The sequence below is a fragment of the Rutilus rutilus genome, assembly GCF_951802725.1.
Source record: "Rutilus rutilus genome assembly, chromosome: 1".
In the NCBI taxonomy this organism is placed as follows: domain Eukaryota; kingdom Metazoa; phylum Chordata; class Actinopteri; order Cypriniformes; family Leuciscidae; genus Rutilus; species Rutilus rutilus.
Window position 1 is genome coordinate 19201291 of NC_140209.1, and position 20372 is coordinate 19221662.

The window sequence follows — 20372 nt, forward strand, 5'->3', positions numbered from 1 at the left end:
TAATGCCCACACTGTGCCCTCCAAACAACATTTTACTCCTCTTTTCCACCTCGCCAACGATAATTTCTACTTCACATTGAGTGAAGTTACATTATGGTTCTTGGTTTTTCTCTCTTTGGTTTCTTGGTGTTTGCCATGATTTCGCAATCGATGAATATTAACTTGTGGGCGTTTCACAAACTATTTATTTATTTAATTTATTTTATTCATTTGTCTTTATTTATTATATTTGCAATGAACATTTAGTTACATTTCCCTCATTAAAAATGGGTGTCTCAACTGTACCATAGTACTGTATCAACTGTCCTGTACATAGGTACAGTTGAGACAGAGTTGACACAAAAAGCACCTTATTTTTATTTGCTAATTGTGGAAAATATAAACTACTTATGGGTATTATTAATTGATAATATATTAGTCTACAAGCTAATGTAATGTCATGTGGAATTTCATGTGAAAATCAATTCTTTTCAGTATGTATTTTTGTGTGAAAAATCAAAACTCAAAAAGTGTCTCAACTGTACACAGTCTACCCCTATAGAAAGAGTGGGGGAAATAGGGGGGACGAACATATAATTACAAGATTAAGGATGGGACATACAGGTTTGAATAAAACATTACATCTAATATCTAAACATCCAACGGGAATGTGTGAGAAATGTGGACAGAGTGAAACTGTATAACGTGATCATAAGTTGTAAGGATTATGATGATTAAAGAGAAGTGCTAAGAGAAGAAATATGGAAGAATGAAGGAAAAGAGTTAACATTAAAGAATATATTAGACTCAGATATAGGAAATGGTATGGTAAAGGTGTTGTTTCACTTTCTGAATAACACAGGATTAATTAAGAGAATGTAGGAGAAGTGTATATATTAGAGAGGTAGAGGGTGCGGATAAGATGATGATATACTGTGGGTAAAGGAAAGAATATCTGAAGGAAAACAAGGATATAGTGAATTATTGGGAGTTAAAAGGGTGGAAACTGGAGGAGCTGAACATGCAGCACCAGTATTTTTTTATTATTATTATTTGTAGTGGGGATGGTTAGAAAGTGTTCAGATTAATATGAAAATGTTTCTGAGCCAAGCTACCTGATGATGGCAGTAATGCACTGTTTAGAGCGGTTGCCAATACAAGACAGAAGAAGAAGAAGAGTCTTCCGGTGCTGCTTTCCAGTCCAAAATCATAGATATCATATGTCCAAAATTGGCATGCCCTTCACTCGCCAACTTCCCTCCGTCTCGTTCACTCGGATGTACGTCATTGCTTACGTTGCACGAGTGCCCACTACTGGTGGAAACTGCAATGGGCTGAACTGGAACGTCCTAAGCCCTTGATCACTTGTGCTGCGTTCCAGTCCACTTTTAGACACGCACTTGCGAACTTCCCTAAGCACTTCCCCTCGGGGGAATCCCTGCCGCCATTTTGAAGTGCGTTCCACTTCGTGAAGTGGACGAGGGAAGTTTATATGGACAGACCCTCGTTCCCTCGATTTTGACCGAGGGAGCGAGTCTGCTTCAAATGTACACTTCAGGCACCTATATGTCCCACAATGCAACACGATTGTGACGTCACCGCATATCTCGTCTAATCACCACCACACAGACAACTCTATGATATATTAATTATAATTTTTTTAAAATTTAAAACAACCCAAACACACCTATAAACATTTGGATGCTGCATTAAACAAATTCTTAAAGGGAAAAAAATGTAAATAATAAATCAACTCCACAGCTGATTCCAAGTGATCAAGGGCTTAGGACGTTCCAGTTCAGACCATTGCAGTTTCCGCCAGTAGTGGGCACTCGCAATGACGTACATCCGAGTGAACGAGACGAAGGGAAGTTAGCAAGTGAAGGGCATGACAATTTTGGACTGGAACGCAGCCTTGGAATCAGCTGTGGAGTTGATTTATTTATTTATTTATTTATTTCCTTTAAGAGTTTGTTTAATGCAGCATCCAAATGTTTATATGTGTGTTTGGGTTGTTTTAGATAAAAAATATATAATTAATATATCATAGAGTAGCCTAGTTGTTTGTTGTGCTGGTGATTAGACGATATCTGTGGTGACGTCACAATCGTACTGCATTGTGGGACATATAGGTGCCTGAAGTGTACATTTGAAGCAGACTCGCTCCCTCGGTCAAAATCGAGGGAACGAGGGTCTGTCCATATAAACTTCCCTCGTCCACGCACTTCAAAATGGCGGCAGGGATTCCCCCGAGGGGAAGTGCTTAGGGAAGTTCGCAAGTGCGTGTCTAAAAGTGGACTGGAACGCAGCACTAGAAGAGCAGTTCACAGTATTTCTCATATTTACACAACCATCATCACACGCTGTTCTGGCGTCTTCCCACTGAAATAAACATTTAGTGCAGCAGCAGCAGCAGCGAGCATGAGGAGAATATGTTGAGTTCATTCAGACCTGAGCGATTTTGTGTTTGTTTGTGTGATCGATGGGAATCGATCTCAAGTGTTGCTGTTTTTATTTATACTTAAATCTTAGTCTGAAGTCCTGTGCTGTATATTTTGTCAAAAGTTTCAGTTTTTTACCCAATTTATTATGCTGATGTCTTCTGATCTCCGGTACATTTCCACGTAAAGCTCATTTCATTGGTGTCAACACACTGAGGTATTTGTTGGTGCTTTTGTTGGGGAATTTCTTTTGTCTCATGCTAAAGTATGTATACTATAATGCCAAGCAGAAACTAGGTCACAGGGTTTGTGAGAATGGAAAGTACCCTGAGAAATCTGTACATTTATCTTATGGGAAAATGTGTATGGTGAACAGCAGGGACGGTACTGAAAAACATGTTACAAGATGGTTTTTTTTTTAAATGTTGTGGTCAGAGATTCTCCACCAATAGAAAGAAGGCCTCGGGGAGAATGTTTTAATGATGGCGACATCCTGAGGAGGAGCAAAAAGGAAAAGATAAATGTACAGATGCCCATTGGGTAGCTAGCGATAAGATAAAGGAGGCTGAAGGCTGACCACTGCAAGTCAGATGAACAAGTCAGATGAAATTCTTCTGAGACCTGGAACTTCGACTCTGAGATTTTTTTTTTGGACGAATTGAGATTACATTATTTATATTGTTCTCCAGAAATATAAAAGCAAACTTATATTTTTGATTTTGTCCGATCAGCTCCTCTCACTGCATTTTATCATCAGTGTGGAATGCTGGAATATCCCCATCAGCTACAAGTGAAGACGAGCATCAGAGCATCAGGAAGAGCTGAAAACTGCAAAGACTGAGTTTATTAAAGAGGACAGTGAGAACATGAGTGATCCAGAACCCTGCAGAATGAAACACACTGAAGATCCTGAAGAACAAAGAGGTTGGTGTTTATTCTTCATTCATTCATGATGCTGAAGAACATTCATGTTAGAAACATTCAAGCACTTCATCACTTTTACATAAACTAAGAAATGAGTACAAAATGTAGTTGTTTGTCTGTTTTCAACAAATGATCAGTAAAGGGAGATTTGAGAAACTTTCATCTTGGTATCACTAAGTATTTGAGCTTTTTCATTTTACATTTATTTTATATCTGCTTCTCAATTTTTTGCAACTGTTACCAAAATTTTGGACATTTCTCAATATAGTTTACAACAATGTAATTTATTTTTTTAACAATAACTCGAAAACACCAAACTGTATCATGAACAAGTAAATTAACTTTTAAAAATGTCTGACAGGGATGTAAGGATAACTTAAATAAAACCTTGGGCTGAATGTATAAAGCCACTCAGAGTAAAATATTAGTCTTAAGTAATGGCTGATGGGTACCGAAACCTGCTATTAAATGCGACCTGGGACTAAATTATTAAAGACTGCAGTTTCGATAAGCTCCGACATTACCGGTTCTGCTCTTGGTACTAGAGAAAAAAAAAAGACACATATTATTTATCATTGCTATATAGGCGTTATATTGCCAGCCGTTTCTATATGCGATAAAATCATCGAGAGAGAGAGATCTCACAGGGAATTAGGGGAGAGCGGGGCACAAAGTAACGCTTTTTGACTTTCTCAGTTTGTGTAAATCTACTTATGGTTCAGAGTATTTATTTTTTCCCACATTAATTTCCCACATATCTAGTACAATTACCGTATGTGGTTTTGTTTTATTAATACAGTATATACTTTTTCCTGGATATACCTCGAAAGAATGGAAGTGAAATGTGACAACATGCCCCATAGGTGGGGTACATTGTAACATGACATATGACAGCTTAAAATGTGATCTAATAAAAAATATATACAAGACAAACTAAAATATTTTCTAAATAGAATACAATTAAAAAACTTTTTCATATAAAATAATGGCAATTTTTAATAATTAAATATAAACTCATTTTTGAGTTTTGACTACGAACACATGAAAACACAGCTATACAACATAGTTCAAAACAAACAAATAATTAGTAATTTCTGAACATTGACTCTCTTTATTCACCTTTTTCTCACGTTTTCTCAATAAAATTAATAAAAGTATAGAATATAATAGCATATTTCTAATAGGGGCACATTGTAACGCAGTGTGACAACATGCCCCCCGCCTGCACAACTGGGATTTAAACCCGGCTAGTGTCTTCTGCTAGTTAGCGAAGCATTAAAGAACTATCTCAACTGTTAAATAACATATTGGAGATTAAAATAATATCAGATTTGTCTAATTTTAAATAAACACAAAAAAATAGAGATGAAAAATTAACTTAAGTATAGCTGTTATAAATTCACTGTAAGCAACAGGATATTTCTGAATGGTTAGTTGATGCATTTATGTAGCTAATGTGTAGTTATCTTCAAGTCATTAATTAGCATATTCTGTCATGATAATCTATAAATCGAGTTTCCTGGGGCGGGGTTTATGTAAATTTTTGTGTTTGTGATGTCACTAACCCGTGAGGAATGTCATGTAGTCCCTACCAGCCGTTTGTTGTTGTCCTTAAAAAGCAATTTCTTTAAAAGCAAATATCGCCCTTTACTTTGAACTTTGCTGATGTTGTTTATACTCAAACAGCGACATTACACACTAACTAAAGTTAATAAAGTGAAATCATATAATGTAATGTGTCGGCACATCCGTATTTCATATTTTCCTAATAGTTTGTACTGTTAAACATGGTATCACGTGGATGAATGATATGGAGTGAATTATGTGCCATATTTAAACAAACAAATCCAGCATTTTGCAAACAAACTCGATCTGCTTTGCAAAGGAAAACTCGACTCGCAAACAAACAGAAAGCAATGTGCAAGTACAAAGGTCAGATTGAGTGAAAATGCAGTGGAGTAACAAATATGTATTGTGTTTTACAAATATAAATAAATGAGCCAAGATAATACATCACAAATAAATACAAGCCATCCTACAAATTGCATGTAACCTTTGAACAAAATACCAAATCTAGTGCATACAAATGCATTTCTGTCTGTTATGATTGTGAGACACTTGGCTTTTTATGAGATCTCTCGGCTCGATTTTCTCACAAATGTGTCCAGGCAGATTTTCTCACAAATGCGTCCAGGCAGATTTTCTCACAAATGCGTCCAGGCAGATTTTCTCACAAATGTAGTTGAGCAACTTCCTCTTCTAAAACAGTAGATGGCACTAAACTAGGGGATTAATTTAGCGCTAGTCTCCCAGGAGAAGCACTGATTTGAAACTTGCCTTTGCCTACAGCTGAGGAAAATGACCGGTGAACGGGTGTGTTTCTGTCTTATTTGATCTATAATGAACCTTTTTGAGGTTTTCTCTTGCAAAATGTTTATTAGGCTACATATCTAGACAGATTAGCACTTAGCAATTCACTCTCTCTAGGATAGGGGAATCTATAAACTGAAAGCTCTGCCATCATATGTTGCTTTTTACATTTTTTGTAAAAACGTTACATTTACTGAACAAGTCTATTTCTTTTGTTGTCCATAAATTAATGAGAACATTATTTAATTGAAAGGAGGGTCCCACTTATTTATTTATTTAGTTGGAATTCAGTCAGCTTAACTGTTAATGTAATAAAATAATTAATGAAAAAAACAAACAATATACAATTGTTTCTTAACTGTGACGTATGCAGTGCCCAAATTATTATTTTGGACAGACAAATGAAACCCTCCTTTCAATTAAATGAAATGTTCTCATTAATTTATGGAGAACGAAAGAAATAGATTCGTTCAGTGTAGACATAATCACTAATTTAGTAATTTCGCATACGTCTGATGTAGAAAAAAATTACAAAAAGCAACATAAAATGGTTGAGCTTTTAGCCTGAGTTGATGTATAACCAGAATACCGTTAACACTGACTGGCTGGGAATGTGATGATATTACGGCTGACTTTCTAGCATGCTGCCATTTTATTTCATGTCAGTCCAAAAATGAAATTAAATGCACTTTAAAAATAAATGTAATAAATTCTAACATACAAAAATAGTAACAAATGTAAAGAAGTAAAGTTACATTTGTTTAGTTGGTGTGATTTTTAAATAAAGCGCTCATAGTCCCGCAGATTATGTGCATTGCAATTTGCTTTTTTTGCCAGCGGAACATTTATTAATCATTATTAATATCAGCAAAGCATCGGTTTGCCGCTCTGTACGAATTGAGTACCTGTCTTTAAAAAAAATACTCAATGTGTTCATCGCCTTCCCTGGCCACAGAGCGATTCGTACATCAAGATGTTAGGTCTGGCAACTCACCATAGACACGGCTCAATCCGAGGGGCGGGATAAACGGCTGTCTTTCAAATTCCCTCTGCACGCAATAGGACAGCGCTTTAACCAACCAGAGCGTTTTCCCACCAGCGGAGCTTACGTTAGTTGATAGATTCAACTTTTGCCATATCTGGCCGGCAAAACTACGAACACATCTTCCTTTTTTAAGAATGACTTAAGTGCCGTTCTTTGCTCTTTTCTCAAAGAAAAACTTAACTCCAAGTCCTCCAGAGTCACGGACAAAGCCGATTCGAAAGACTGTTCTCCAGCTCCGCCATTCTTTGTTTTCAAGCAGGAAACCGTCACAACTCTGTCGTCATTATGTTAAGCCCGCCCCGCCTACTCTATACACGACGTGATTGGCCTGACCCAATTTATTTTTTTGCAGCTAGAAGGTCTATGGAGAGCTGCTAGACTACCCTGGAAGCAAAATACATTTTGCTGCCGCTAGGGTGCGTCTAGATTTCTAGGCTAGGCCTTTTATGGAATCGCTGGTAAGTTCAGAAAATAACTATATAGAAAATGGAAATATTTATTGACTGTTAATGTTAGACATGGCAATTGAAAGACAAAATAATTATTCAAACATATTTAAATATTAAGAGTTCAAGTTCATTTTCTCAATATAAGTTATCTTTTGTAGCCTTTTGTAGCTTTCCCAAATGTTATCGGTGCTCTGCACTGTGACTGCACCCACGCCAAAAGACTCAAGGACAGGGTTAGGAACTGTGAGTTTGAACCCTGAAATACAAGACAAGGCTGGTGGCCAGTATTACCATTTTGGAGTAATAATTATGATATTTTTCGTTTCTGCAAATCCATGTACAGGTACACTTAGACGACATTGTCGGCTACTACTGTAGAACTGATTGTTCTGTACAATAAGCTGGGCACCAGTGCTCTGTTCGTTACAAATGCAGTAACAATCCTCATCTTATATCTATGTAAGTCCAGTGTAGTGACCTACATTTGTAATTATTTAGATGATCTGTGATGCAGATTGCATCATCATAAATGTAGAGGCAAAATGGCCTGGCTCAGTGCCTGATTCCAGGATTTTTCGGGCCTCTTCTCTTTCCCACCAACTGGCACAAGGTATGTTAGTCAATTAACATATGGCAAAAACTACAGCTTTAAAATACCTTCACCAATTTCAATGTAAAAAAAAAAGAAAAAAAAAAACTCTAATCAGGTGATTTCACAGGAGTTTTGCTGGGAGACGAGGGATATGCATGCCTGCCTTATCTCTTGACTCCCTATCAGGAGCCCCAGGCTGAGGCACATGAGGCCATTGTTGAGGACAATGAAACAGGCAGGGTTATAAGAGACAGTTATGCCAATTATTATTTTGGTTAATACAGTCCAAACCATGTTTAAGTTTTCACTTTTCCCAGGCACAATTCTTCTTTTTTTTTTTTTTAATTCAGGTTGAAGCTGCCAGTTGGGGGTTAAAACATACAATTAAATGTTGTCAAAAAACAAAAAGGTCATGTGTCATTGTTTTATAGATATTCTCTTGCTGTTGTATTTCCAGCTTCATCTTTCTTATAGTTTTTTATATTGTATGTCAGTATCTATAGCCCTAGATTCCCTTTATGTTCTCTGGCTTCTGTAGGAACATAAATACAAGTTATTCGATTGAGTGCTCTTGGCACTTTTTTGTAATTTCTTAACAGCCTACTCACTTGGTCACATGTGGTCCCAGACTGAGAGGGCTGTAGAAGGGTGACAGCATCCTGCAGCCAATAATAATAATAATAATAATAGGAGAAATATACACTATTAGCACCTCACAGGTAGGCTTTTAAATATATATTGTGCAAATCTGTGCCTACCTCAGGCCTCAGGACTGTGGATGGGCCTTCAACCGGAAACCATTAATTAAACTCAGTTTAATAATCACCATTTGACAATAAATCAGTGCTTTAGTTTAAACTATGTCATACTTGCAGCTTGCTGCTACAATTAATAAACATCATGAGACTGGACAGTTGTAACATCAAGCTGGCTATGCTTAAAGGGATAGTTCACCCAAAAATGAAAATTCTGTCATCATTTACTCACCCTCAAGTTGTTTCAAACCTGTATGAATTTCTTTTTTCTGCTGAACACAAAAGAAGATATTTTGAAAAATGTCTGTAACCAAACAGTTGATGGACCCCATTGACTTCCATAGTATTTTTTTTTCCTACTATGGAAGTCAGTGGGGTCCCTATATTATATTCCCCTAATAGGGCTGGAAGATATTGGAAAACTTACCTTGCGATAATATTTTCTACGATATATATATGTGACGCTATAAAAACAATTTCACCAGATGATTTGAATGGCTCTATTTGAAAATAATTAATTATTCTAGAATAATTTGAGGAATTTTGTTGGGGAGTGAATCTGCATAGAATTTAAAGGAGAACTCCGGTCAATTTTAACATTGAGCTCATTTTTTTGTACATTTGGAGTGCCGTCAGTACAGAGAACAACGACAAAAATCGGTGTTGCCTACACCGAGTTATCCTATTTTTAAAATTTGCACCCTGTTGACTTCAATGGGGCAAGTACTAAACCTGCTTTTAGCCTCTTAACATCCTTGATGTGTCATTACAAGTGCACAGGTCATGTGAGTGATTCCTTCTGAGTGAACACGAGTGAGTCTGACTGCAGTAGATGTGAAAGAAATGTATAAAAATGATGTTATTTAAGCCAGCGCAAATACCTGTGTTTACATCCTGTTTTTCGGTTGAAGTCCAAAGTAGTCGATTGCCGAGTTCACGCGCGTGATCATAGATAACTAAACCTATGCGTGTGAACTCTGCAATCGACTACTTTGGACTTCAAACGAAAAACAGGATGTAAACACAGGTATTTGCGCTGGCTTAAATAACATCATTTTTATACATTTCTTTCACATCTACTGCAGTCAGACTCACTCGTGTTCACTCAGAAGGAATCACTCACATGACCTGTGCACTTGTAATGACACATCAAGGATGTTAAGAGGCTAAAAGCAGGTTTAGTACTTGCCCCATTGAAGTCAACAGGGTGCAAATTTTAAAAATAGAATAACTCGGTGTAGGCAACACCGATTTTTGTCGTTGTTCTCTGTATTGACAGCACTCCAAATGTACAAAAAAATGAGATCAATGTTAAAATTGACCGGAGTTCTCCTTTAATAAACAAATTACAAGCATAAAGATAAAATTGAAATAATCAATGCATTTTTTTTCAGATAAATCTTACCATATTCAGATAAATGTAAAATAAGTCTTCACTGTATAAATGAAATATAACTAATAGAATTAATACAATTAATTTTGGTTAACGCTACAAAAGTAATTTTCTTTTTTGTTGATTGAACACCATTGGTGACACACACTGTTGTGGGTACATTAGGTTGCTGTCCCTTTTAGACTCCAGATAATGCCTTTGAAAACAGTTTTTATAGAATAGGAGCATGGCAAAGGTGATATGAATCATTACATAATTTTTCTCCAATATGATTGGTTCCTTATATGTATAATTCAGCAAATCCTTCTGTTACTAGGTAAAAGCAAATCTGGATTTCTTGATTACTTCAGCTTGTTACTCAAAGTCATGGGATTTTATATTAAGACATCTTTCTAGTTTAATTTCCCCTTTGTCATATTCAGACATGATTAAGACATACTTTGGCCCATGTTGGAGACATTTAGTTTTCAAAAGCATTAATGTTAATTCTGCAAGAAAAAGAAATGTTAGTTGGGATTAATTGTTTAATTCCAAATCAAGATCAATGTACCTCATTCATGGAAAGATACTCATTTGATCAAAATGATTGTAGTATTTTATAGCAGTTGTCTATTACATCAGAGTTAACTTTTATGTCCTGTCACTTCATATTTCTCTATTTTAATTATTTTGATGTACTGAAAATGAAATGAATCTTTTTTTTCTCTTTCATTTCAAGAAAGCGAGGAGAGTGAAGAACTGAGTGAAGTGGAGGATGAAGAACATCATGTCAGACCTGGAGAAAATCCTTTGAGTTGCTCAAAGACTAAAAAGACATTTTTAAAGAAAAGAAGAGCCAAGAAATCTACAACCTGCACTCAGTGTGGAAAAAGTATCTCAACCAAACATCTTGATGTTCACATGAGAGTTCACACCGGAGAGAAGCCGTTCTCATGTGATCAGTGTGGAAAGAGTTTCACACAAAAACAAAATCTTAATATACACATGAAAACCCACAACGGAGAGAAGCCGTATGAATGTGATCATTGTGGGACAAGCTTCAAACTAAAATTACATCTTAATGAACACATGAGGATCCACATCGGAGATAAGCCGTTCACATGTGATCAGTGTGGGAAGAGTTTTCCATACAAACGAAGTCTTGATGTTCACATGAGAGTTCACGCTGAAGTGAATCCGTTCACCTGCGATCAGTGCGGGAAGAGTTTCACACAAAAAATGCACCTTAAGGTTCACATGAGGATCCACACTGGAGAGAAGCCGTACGCATGCGATAAATGTGTGAAGAGATTCAGGGATTCAGGACACATTAAGAGTCACATGAGAATCCACATCAGAGAAAAGGCTTTCATGTGTGATCAGTGTGAAAAGAGATTCTCAAACAAACAATATCTTAAGCTTCATATGAAAATCCACACTGGAGAGAAGCCGTACGAATGTGATCAATGTGGGAAGAGTTTCACAGAATCAACAAATCTTAAGAGTCACATGATGATCCACACCGGAGAGAAGCCGTTCACATGCGATAAATGTGGGAAGAGTTTCAGGGATTCAGGATACCTTAAGAGTCACATGAGAATCCACACCGGAGAGAAGGCTTTCACATGTGATCAGTGTGAAAAGAGATTCTCAAACAAACAAAGTCTTAAGCTTCACATGAGGATTCACACTGGAGAGAAGCCGTTCATGTGTGATCAGTGTGAAAAGAGATTCACTCGGAGACAAAGTCTTAATACTCACATGAGGATCCACACCGGAGAGAAGCCGTTCTCATGTGATCATTGTGGAAAAACATTTATTGGGTTATCAGACCTGAAGAAACACCTGACAGTTCATACAAAGGAGAAGCGATATTCATGTTCTGTATGTGGAAAGAGTTTTTCATGGCTGCAAACTTTACAAAGACATCAGAAAATTCATACTGGTGTGAGAGAGTACATGTGCTTTGAGTGTGAGAAGACTTTTATTACAGCTGAACATTTAAAAAACCACCAGAGGATTCACACTGGAGAAAAACCTTACAAGTGTTCACACTGTGACAAGAGATTCAGTCAGTCAGCATATCTAAAAATACATGAGAGGATCCACACTGGAGAAAAACCTTACAAGTGTTCACACTGTGACAAGAGATTTAGTCGATCATCACATCTGAAATCACATGAGAGGATCCACAGCAGAGAGAAGAGATCACACGTGTGATCAGTGTGGAAAGAGTTTTTTCTATTAAACGCTATCTGGAGAAATGCATGAAGATCCATGCAGTGGAGAAACCAGATTTTGTGTTATAAGATTTCTTGGGATGATTGCCCACCCTAGTTCGTTATTTATTAACTGCTGTTCACACCAACATGAATGATCTGAATTAAAATTCAATCTGATTGTCACATAAGATTTGTCTGTTCAAACCAATGCTAAAAAAAAAAAAAAACTTGCTTGCAGCTTGCAGTAAATGGATATTCACTCTCTTGACAGTAGGTGGCGCTCATGGAAAAGCATAAATATAGTGCAACTTTATGTTTCTGACACCCGCTTCACAGAGAAGACCATCAAACAGTATTTTGTCATATTTTTGTATTTGCTATGGTGCTTATCAAGAATACCCAGACGATGAGCTCCACACACTCGAACAGCTTCACCTGAATACTAATCCAGCGCACCTGAACCCGTTCATCAGCACACAGTTCATAAGCAGTCACGTCTCACTTCACAATCATCTGGTCTTGTTGTTCAATTCTGGTCAACTTACCCGGCTCCTTACCTGTTCATCTCACGTTTGAGACTGCTCACCTTCTTCATCTTCCATCATCCTTCGTCCTTCAGATCATCCGATCATCTTCAACCATCGCGATCTCAGCACCTGCAATACAAAGAGATAATTACTAGCCAGCTTTCTGTGAATTGCATTACCGGTGTTGTTTCCTTCTGTCCGCTGACAGATGACAGAGACGCTTCCAGATTATTCCTCCTTCAATTTTCATTTACGCAAGGTACAGTGTGACATCTTCCCCCATACCTGCCTAATCTAGCCGGATCCAGGCCTTATCCAGATCTGACGAAGGACCTTCGCCTGGACCCGATGACAACGCAGTGCTGAAGTGCCAACTAGTCTCTCCCTATGGAGGATCCCTTTACCACTCTACAGATAAAGCATTGTCGGGAAAGTTCGTTTCGCGTTCCTACCCCGAAGTGACAAAATAAAATAAAATTCTGTATCAAAATTTATAAGGAAAGACAAGTACTTTGTTTAGGCTTGGTCTGTAGGGAATTTCAAACCTACATACATATATTCAAACGCACATAACTATAGAACCAGTTCTAAATGCGCATGTGAACGCCATCAGCGTTTCTCACAGGTTCGCGTTTAAAGTCTGTGTAGAGAGAATGGTGTCGTCTTAGCGGCCCCTAATTTAATAACAAATGATTGTTGCGACGGAAGCGAATCAATCAAAACTAACTTTAGCTGGAAAATAACTTTATTAAAGAACTGCTATAAAGCCAAAACAATCTGTTACCTTAAATTATACGCTTATTTCTGTAAAGCTGCCTTGAAACAAACTACATTGTTAAAAGCGATATAAAAATGAGGATGAGGATGACTTGACTTGACTAATCTGCGATGCTAGGAGAGCACTGCTCAATGAAAAATATTTCTCTTTGTTCCCCAAACGTAAGACCAAATGGCCAATAAACCCTGGGTTGACCCCAATGCATAAATCCCCACATTCTTGTCAGGAAAAGAAGGTTTGCGAAGACGGATCCATGGCCCGAAATCACCACTGACTTTAACCAGTGACATCTCACTTCCTCCTGGACACCTCCTCTCTCTAGCTGTATATTCCAGAGATCTCTCCTCCTAAAACCAACAGAGACTGAAATTAACCCACTCGTGGCTTTTAACAAACAATGGTCTCAAAATTGCTGCCAATAAGATTAATTGATCACCAGTATTTTTGTAATTGTTTCAGAGTTTTTTCTGTGTGTTAAACATTTAACACATTTAAATTCTTATTAACTTCTACCCCAGCTATGGCAAATGTTATTTTGTACCTACTTGATGGGTAAATGATTTCTAGAGTTTTGATAAAGTATTTGTGTAGGATGCTCTGAAAGTTGGTTTATTAAAGTGGTTAACTAAACTCTTAGAAGTTTGGGCACACACAATCATATGTGGACATATGCTTATTACGTGCAAGACCAGGAGAACCAGGACAATATCTGATTGGGCGACACACTTGGAAGGACGGGTCGGATGGACACGCTTATAACCCAATGACAAGCTGTTTTGCTTTGCTTTTTAACTTGGTTTTTGCAAAGCCAACCATCCATTCACCACTGAGTGCTGTCTCCTAATTCTTGCCTAACTGGTGCAAATCTTATTACAGTTTGTCTGAATTGCTAAAACACTAAACCACATTCCCCGAACCAAATTCTCAATAGCCTAAACATATTTGTCAAATAAATCACTCTTACTGTAAAACATAAACGTGAAAACACTGTTTGCAAATCTCATGCACTCTTTTGCAAAACTCTAAACACATTCTCACTCACTAAAACACATTTTGCTCTGTGATTCACTTATGTTTCAAAACGCTAAACACAGGCAGGCAAAAGTTAAACAACAAAATTGTTCACACTTATTTTTAATGATGTGATCAAATCAACTGTAGGCTACATTATACAAGTTAGTTCAGAGTGCCAAAACTGACGCAAAATGTTGCACTGAATGTTGATACCAACAATGGATGGAAACAATATAAGAAGGAGAGGAGGAAGAATGTGTGTATAAGAGGTGGTGAACAAGGAGTAAGTTTTTTACTGTAACCTTTTTGGCTTTTGCAGATTGGTCACTGTATTTTCACTCTATGCAAGTGCTGAATATACAGACATTCAATACTATACAATATTTAGCACAATATTGTACTTGCAGTGCGTACAGTAGCCTATACAATTTTTTTTCCACATTACTACACTAAGTTGTCATTACTTTAGTTTTTTACCTAATTGCAAAATTAGTTTACTTTGTCACAATATACTTTTTTCCAGTAACTGTATACTCTGGGTTCATTTTTTGATGTAGTGTCTAATGAATGATCTGTAGTGTTTATAATATTGACTGATGTATGTATGATCTGAAAGCATTGTTTGATTTTGAGCACAGATAAAATAGTTTTTTATTTATTTTTTATTTATTTACCCTTTATTTTACCAGGTGATGTCCCATTGAGATATTCAAATCTCTTTTACAAGGGAGCCCAAATTGTTGTTGTAGTTTTTTAGGCAATTGTTTGATTTTGCCAGAAGAGTCAGAGGTTCTCTGAATGTGGTTTGAAATGTTTAAGGTTTTGAGAAAGTGAGTGATGGTTTCAAGAAATGTGTTTTAGCAATTGAGAAAAACTGTGAGTAAATGAACAATGCTTGAATTGCTAATATATTGATTCTCTCAGGTCGCGGTCAAAGTAATCGTGTCTAATGCTTGACATCTGGGTCTCATTCATCACCTGTTAATATCATACGTTTTCCGTCACTGTTTGAATGAATGTTTGTGTGTTTTTTGTTTGATTCCTTTGTGTGTATTAGAGTACTTCAATAAGTTACCGCTCTCTCACAGCCCTCGGCCTCGTCCTTCTCGCCACAGTGTGCAAGGCCTAACGGTAGCTAACACAGTAACTCTCGTAAGAAGGCTAGAGTAGCATTGATTCTTCCAACGAGCCGCCAATCATCCCTGCATCTGAACATGTTGATCCACCTATGTTGACACAAATTTCAGTGCAAACAAAGCTAACGAACTTACCTAACAGGTGCTAATGTTAGCTATCCAAACCAACCCATTTAGGCAAACATACTTAGATTACTTACATAACACTCAGAAATAAAGTCAATGGTTGATAAAGCACAATTACCTGTCGAGAAGAAATGTGGCAAGCTCTGCATCCAGCTTGAACCCAATAAAATCGCATAAATCCCTCCACCTTTCAAATGCCAGTCCGATGTTTATCCTGATTTTATTACGGGCACGGTCACTTTCCTTCTTTATTTCCTTCTTTTCCACATGAGTTCTCTTTTCCTTTGTTGTTTTTGACCTCGTAGCTCTGGTTGTTAACCGAGGAATTGCAAGCTTATTTATATATTCTCTTTCCGCCATCACGCTTCGTCACAATCCAACACACCTGCGAACTTCAGGCGTGTGCATGTGATATTTTAACGTGCGCGAGGGGGAGGGAGGATCTGTGGCGTGTGCACGAATTGTGATTGACAATCAGATTTCACACAGCCCTGCGCTGATTGGACCAGAAGTGTGGATTTTTGCAAAACAAATAACAGGCTCCAGGTGGAGGTAGAAGCACAGGGTTTTTTCTAAAATCGGCTGATTTATGTTGTTCTGTCGGAGCATAGTGTCGGTTTCAGTGAATATGATCAAAAAATTCTTGCCGACTGCAGCTAGAAGCTCGCTTGATCACATGACCCAGGCCACACACGTTCCAGCTGGTAAAAGTGATGCCGCTGCCCTTTGAAGGTAAACTAGGATTCATACAAAAGTTGAAAATAAACAATGTACAAGCCTGCTGCCCTTTTAAAACAAATAATGGTATAAGAAAAAAAAAAAAGAAAAAAAACACACCTCACGGAAAAAGATTACCCCCCTATCCACATCCCACTTTCCCAAACAAAGTGAGAACACGCGTCCCAAAAGTTCCATCGGAACAGCGAAACTACAGCTAAAAAGCCCTAGCTCCCTCTCCAATCACTTGAACAAGTACTAATGAACAAAATAAACGGTCATATAAATGTCCCAGTCTGAGTAACTGTAGCTGTTGAATAAAAGTCACATACCAGAGCATGTTATGCCAACATGTAGGCTATAAATGCTTTTCGAGACAGCGTCTCGATGAAGGCCTCAGTCTCCTCGGGCGAGGAAAACACCTTGTCAGTGGTACCATGAGTGACGTGCAGTCTTGCCGGATAAATGAAGCCTCAGGTAAGCCGACGATTTTAATGTTTTACCGTCTGGAGCGAGCCTCTAGATCGATCACTTTCTCACGGAGGGTTTTGTTCTCTGACTATACTTTTGTGCACTTCCGCTCGACGAGGGAAAGGCGGCGATCATCATCAGCAGTAGCATTCTCCACCTCCTTAATTCTATCCCAGAGGCACACTAAAGATGCTTGAGTGGACGCCAAAGATGCTTCCAGAAGATCAAATTGAGCAGTCATCGTTTTGTTCGTATTCTGTATTGCCAGAAAAATACTAGCACCCATCTGTGGGGTATTTTGAGCTAAATCTTTACATACACACTCTGGGGACATAATTATTTTATATCTTGTAAAAAGGGACATAATACGTGCCCTTTAAACAAAAATAATAAAAAAATAAAAAAAAAATTATTCCAGCTTCGTACAGTGTTTTAATCAACTGTTACGAACCTCTCCCAGTCTAGGTTTGGGAGAGGGAGTAACAGGTTAAATTAAATAAAAAATGATAACATAAGTAAAAAATAAACGTGGACGAATCACTTCAATCCTCTGTCCCAGAAATACAACACAATTGCTTGAGTTGACAAAAGTAAACAGTTTATTTATTTTCTCATAAAAGAAAGGTACACAAGAAAAGGGAAGAAATGTATATCTTCAGGAGAGGGCATGGCCAAAACAACAAACAAAACAGCAGCTTATTAATAGGGGGAGTACTAAATAACCTATTCAGGTAAAAGAAAAGAAATAAACAACACAAGCTTTCCTCAATTCCCTTACTAACTAAAAACAGGGATAAACGTTAGATACAAAATAAATGGCACCCTCTCCCTACAGCTTCCAACCATTAAAGAAAAAGACACAATGGCTCAAAATACTTTAGCAAAGAAATAAACTTGGGTAGAATCTAACTAGCTGTATCACAGCAGACAACAGGGAATTCAGAGTTTACTTTCAACAGGAAAACACAACACACACAGTTTTCCCAATTCAACAGGATTAAAGATCTCTCAAATCTGGTAGTTAAAGGTGCAGTATGTGAGATTGACAACTAGTGGTTGAAATGGGTACTGCAGTCCAAATTCAAAATATCAGAGATCGCTGTTTCCCCGCCTCCTCAGACTCGACGCTCACACGGGTTGCCAGTTTGAGGACGTACGCAACAGGAGCGAGCGCAATTGACAATGAAAGCTGAGGAGACTGTAAGTTGATGAGTTGATTTATTGATTTATGATGAGTTGAAATCGCGTTTTAATATGCTCTCATTCATAGAGACTTTTAGATGGGTAGAACCTGCTCATCTCAGAACCTGCCATCTCAGACCCAGTTTGTTCGCTCGCTTACATGTCTGCAATACACTGTGTTTTCCGCCAAATGGCAACCTGAAAATAAATACTATTGGGTAAATTATCAACGTGCAGTATCACACAGACCAAAACAAAAACAGACATTCCGACACGGGAATGCACATTTCCGTAACTGGCTGTAGAAGTGTTTTTCAGAGAACCGAGTATGTGAACTCAGCATGTTTCCTAAATATCAGCATGTTTCCCAAACATATTATGGTATTTTATGCTTTAGTACATTCAAAAACTTACATACAGCACCTTTAATATAAATACAGGGTAACAGTTAACTCACAGCATAAGAACACACAATTTCAATTTCAACAGAATTAAGGAGTTCTTGAAGCACAAGTCTGGAGCAGGGGAGAAGTGAACCTCTCTCCAACAATGTTTCTTCTGCTCTCTTGTATGGTTTGGTCTCTGCAGCATACTCTCAATTATTTATTAGCGGCTGCTAAGCAAGCAGAGTGAGAGAGATGCTCCGTCTCAATTCACCTACTTATACTATGCCCTAAAAGTATGTACTCTTTTTGTGAAGAAAAAGTAGATACTTTTGAGTGTGTAGCAAAAGAGTAGAGAAGCTTTGGGACATACTAACACTTGTACAATAGCGTTTTTAACGTTTGTTTTTTAATTTATGCATAAGATGCATTTAAAAGTTAAAGGCCGAACGGATCATTATAAAAGTCCACATTGTTATTGCAGATGAAATATAACATGGATAACATTAATTTTTTTTTTTTTTTATCAGGTTAAACCGATTAGTAGCAGAGCCCATCTACGGAGAGCCTTGGCACTTCCTATTAGCCCCATTGTATCGATCTTGGTTGCAGTTCCATTAGAATTCCACTGGAGGTGATCGCGGGCGAGTGCAGACTGAATGGGAGTCTATGGGGCTAGACGGCTAAATGTGTCTCTTTCACCCGATTGCCGTTGAGAAATCTCAGATTTTATTGTAGGTTTTGCAAGTTCAACATGGGTTATAGGTCGAAAGTTGAATGAACGAGTACTTATTTCTTTTCGATTTCTTACAGGTTGAGTTGTTGTTGCCCATAACACGCTAGCATTCTGCTAATGACGTCAGCATTCTGACGTCATTGACATTTTAAAAGACTTTTTAAACCAAATAAGTGACTCTAAAAAATCGAACACCCAGCAATGTGTAATTTCTTTGCATCTCCTTTCGAATACAACATTCAAATTACTAGACAAAAAATTATATCCTGAGAAAAGTGGATTTTGAGGGGTTTTCGCCATAGACCTCCATTCATTCTGCACTCGCTCGCGAGCGCCCCCGCATGGACAGAGACGTGTTACTGCAACCAATCCAGAACCCGGAAGTAAGCAGAGAGTGCCAATTCTCTTCCTATTAGACATTCTCTGCTAGTAGTCACTCAAACCTTTATCTTAACTTCTCACCGTCGGTCATGCACATCTGCCATGTTTTGTATTTTTTTTAACACTTTTTACTCGTTTTTGTAGTTCTGAACCGAATCCTCCTCCTAATCGCAATGGGTTGTGGGTAATATAAGCTGTTCTAGTGAGTACGGGCCCACACTTAAAAAATCTACCTGAAATAGTAGACCATCGGGGACTTTTGGTGTACACTTTTCAATATACTATGCTTTGGGACACACTTTTTCTAATCTCACATAGCCTACTGTTTAGCATGGACAGTGGGATGCAGGGGAGAGATAATAAAGGGGGAAAAAAACATGGCAACATAAACACACCTCTATCATGAATATTAATACTTTACGGCTTCAGGACGTAACACAACATTTGAATGTGTGTAGGTTTAAAAAAAAAAAAGAACATTTTGAACAAAAAGATGAGAAAATTTTAAATTGAGCACGCTATTTCCTTTTTATGGGTTTGACATTTCATTCAGTAACGATAAGAATCTTTACCGTACATAATAAAAAAATTAAATAGTACATTGATTATCATGAAATGTATAAATGATCAAATAAAAGATTAGAATAGACAAACAATAGACATATGAGGCCCCCTCTTTATGTTCCACGAGTGAATACTGATCATTCTCCTCAGTCATCCAAGTGATCTCCTGAAATGATTAAAATAACACATTACATCAGGTTCACCTCAT

The 20372-nt window shown here is 37.6% G+C and overlaps 3 protein-coding genes across 9 annotated transcripts in view; 1 reads left to right on the forward strand and 2 right to left on the reverse strand.

Moving 5' to 3' along the window:
• The window catches only part of LOC311292206 (uncharacterized protein), a 28861-nt gene extending 14385 nt beyond the window's left edge, over positions 1-14476 (forward strand). The window contains exons 4-5 of one of the 4 annotated variants that reach the window (XR_014627688.1): positions 3152-3344; positions 10671-10788. Coding sequence is in view for 3 of the 4 variants with exons in the window: in XM_084411800.1 (XP_084267926.1) it covers positions 3287-3344; positions 10667-12147 (1539 nt within the window). In the remaining variant the exon portion in view is untranslated. Of the gene's footprint in view, positions 1-3151; positions 3345-10666 lie in introns of all 4 variants that reach the window. The other 3 variants (XM_084411800.1, XM_084411801.1, XM_084411802.1) reach the window with 3 other exon arrangements.
• Positions 1-20372, reverse strand: part of LOC311292401 (uncharacterized protein) — a 379414-nt gene that overhangs the window by 209589 nt on the left and 149453 nt on the right. The window lies entirely within an intron of this gene.
• LOC311292599 (major histocompatibility complex class I-related gene protein-like) overlaps positions 16132-20372 on the reverse strand; it is a 40000-nt gene continuing 35759 nt past the window's right edge. For 3 of the 4 annotated variants that reach the window (XR_014627767.1, XM_084412310.1, XM_084412309.1), the window contains one exon: positions 16132-20330. The gene's annotated coding sequence lies outside the window, so the exon portion shown is untranslated. The remainder of the gene's footprint in view (positions 20331-20372) is intronic. The other variant, XR_014627766.1, reaches the window with a different exon arrangement.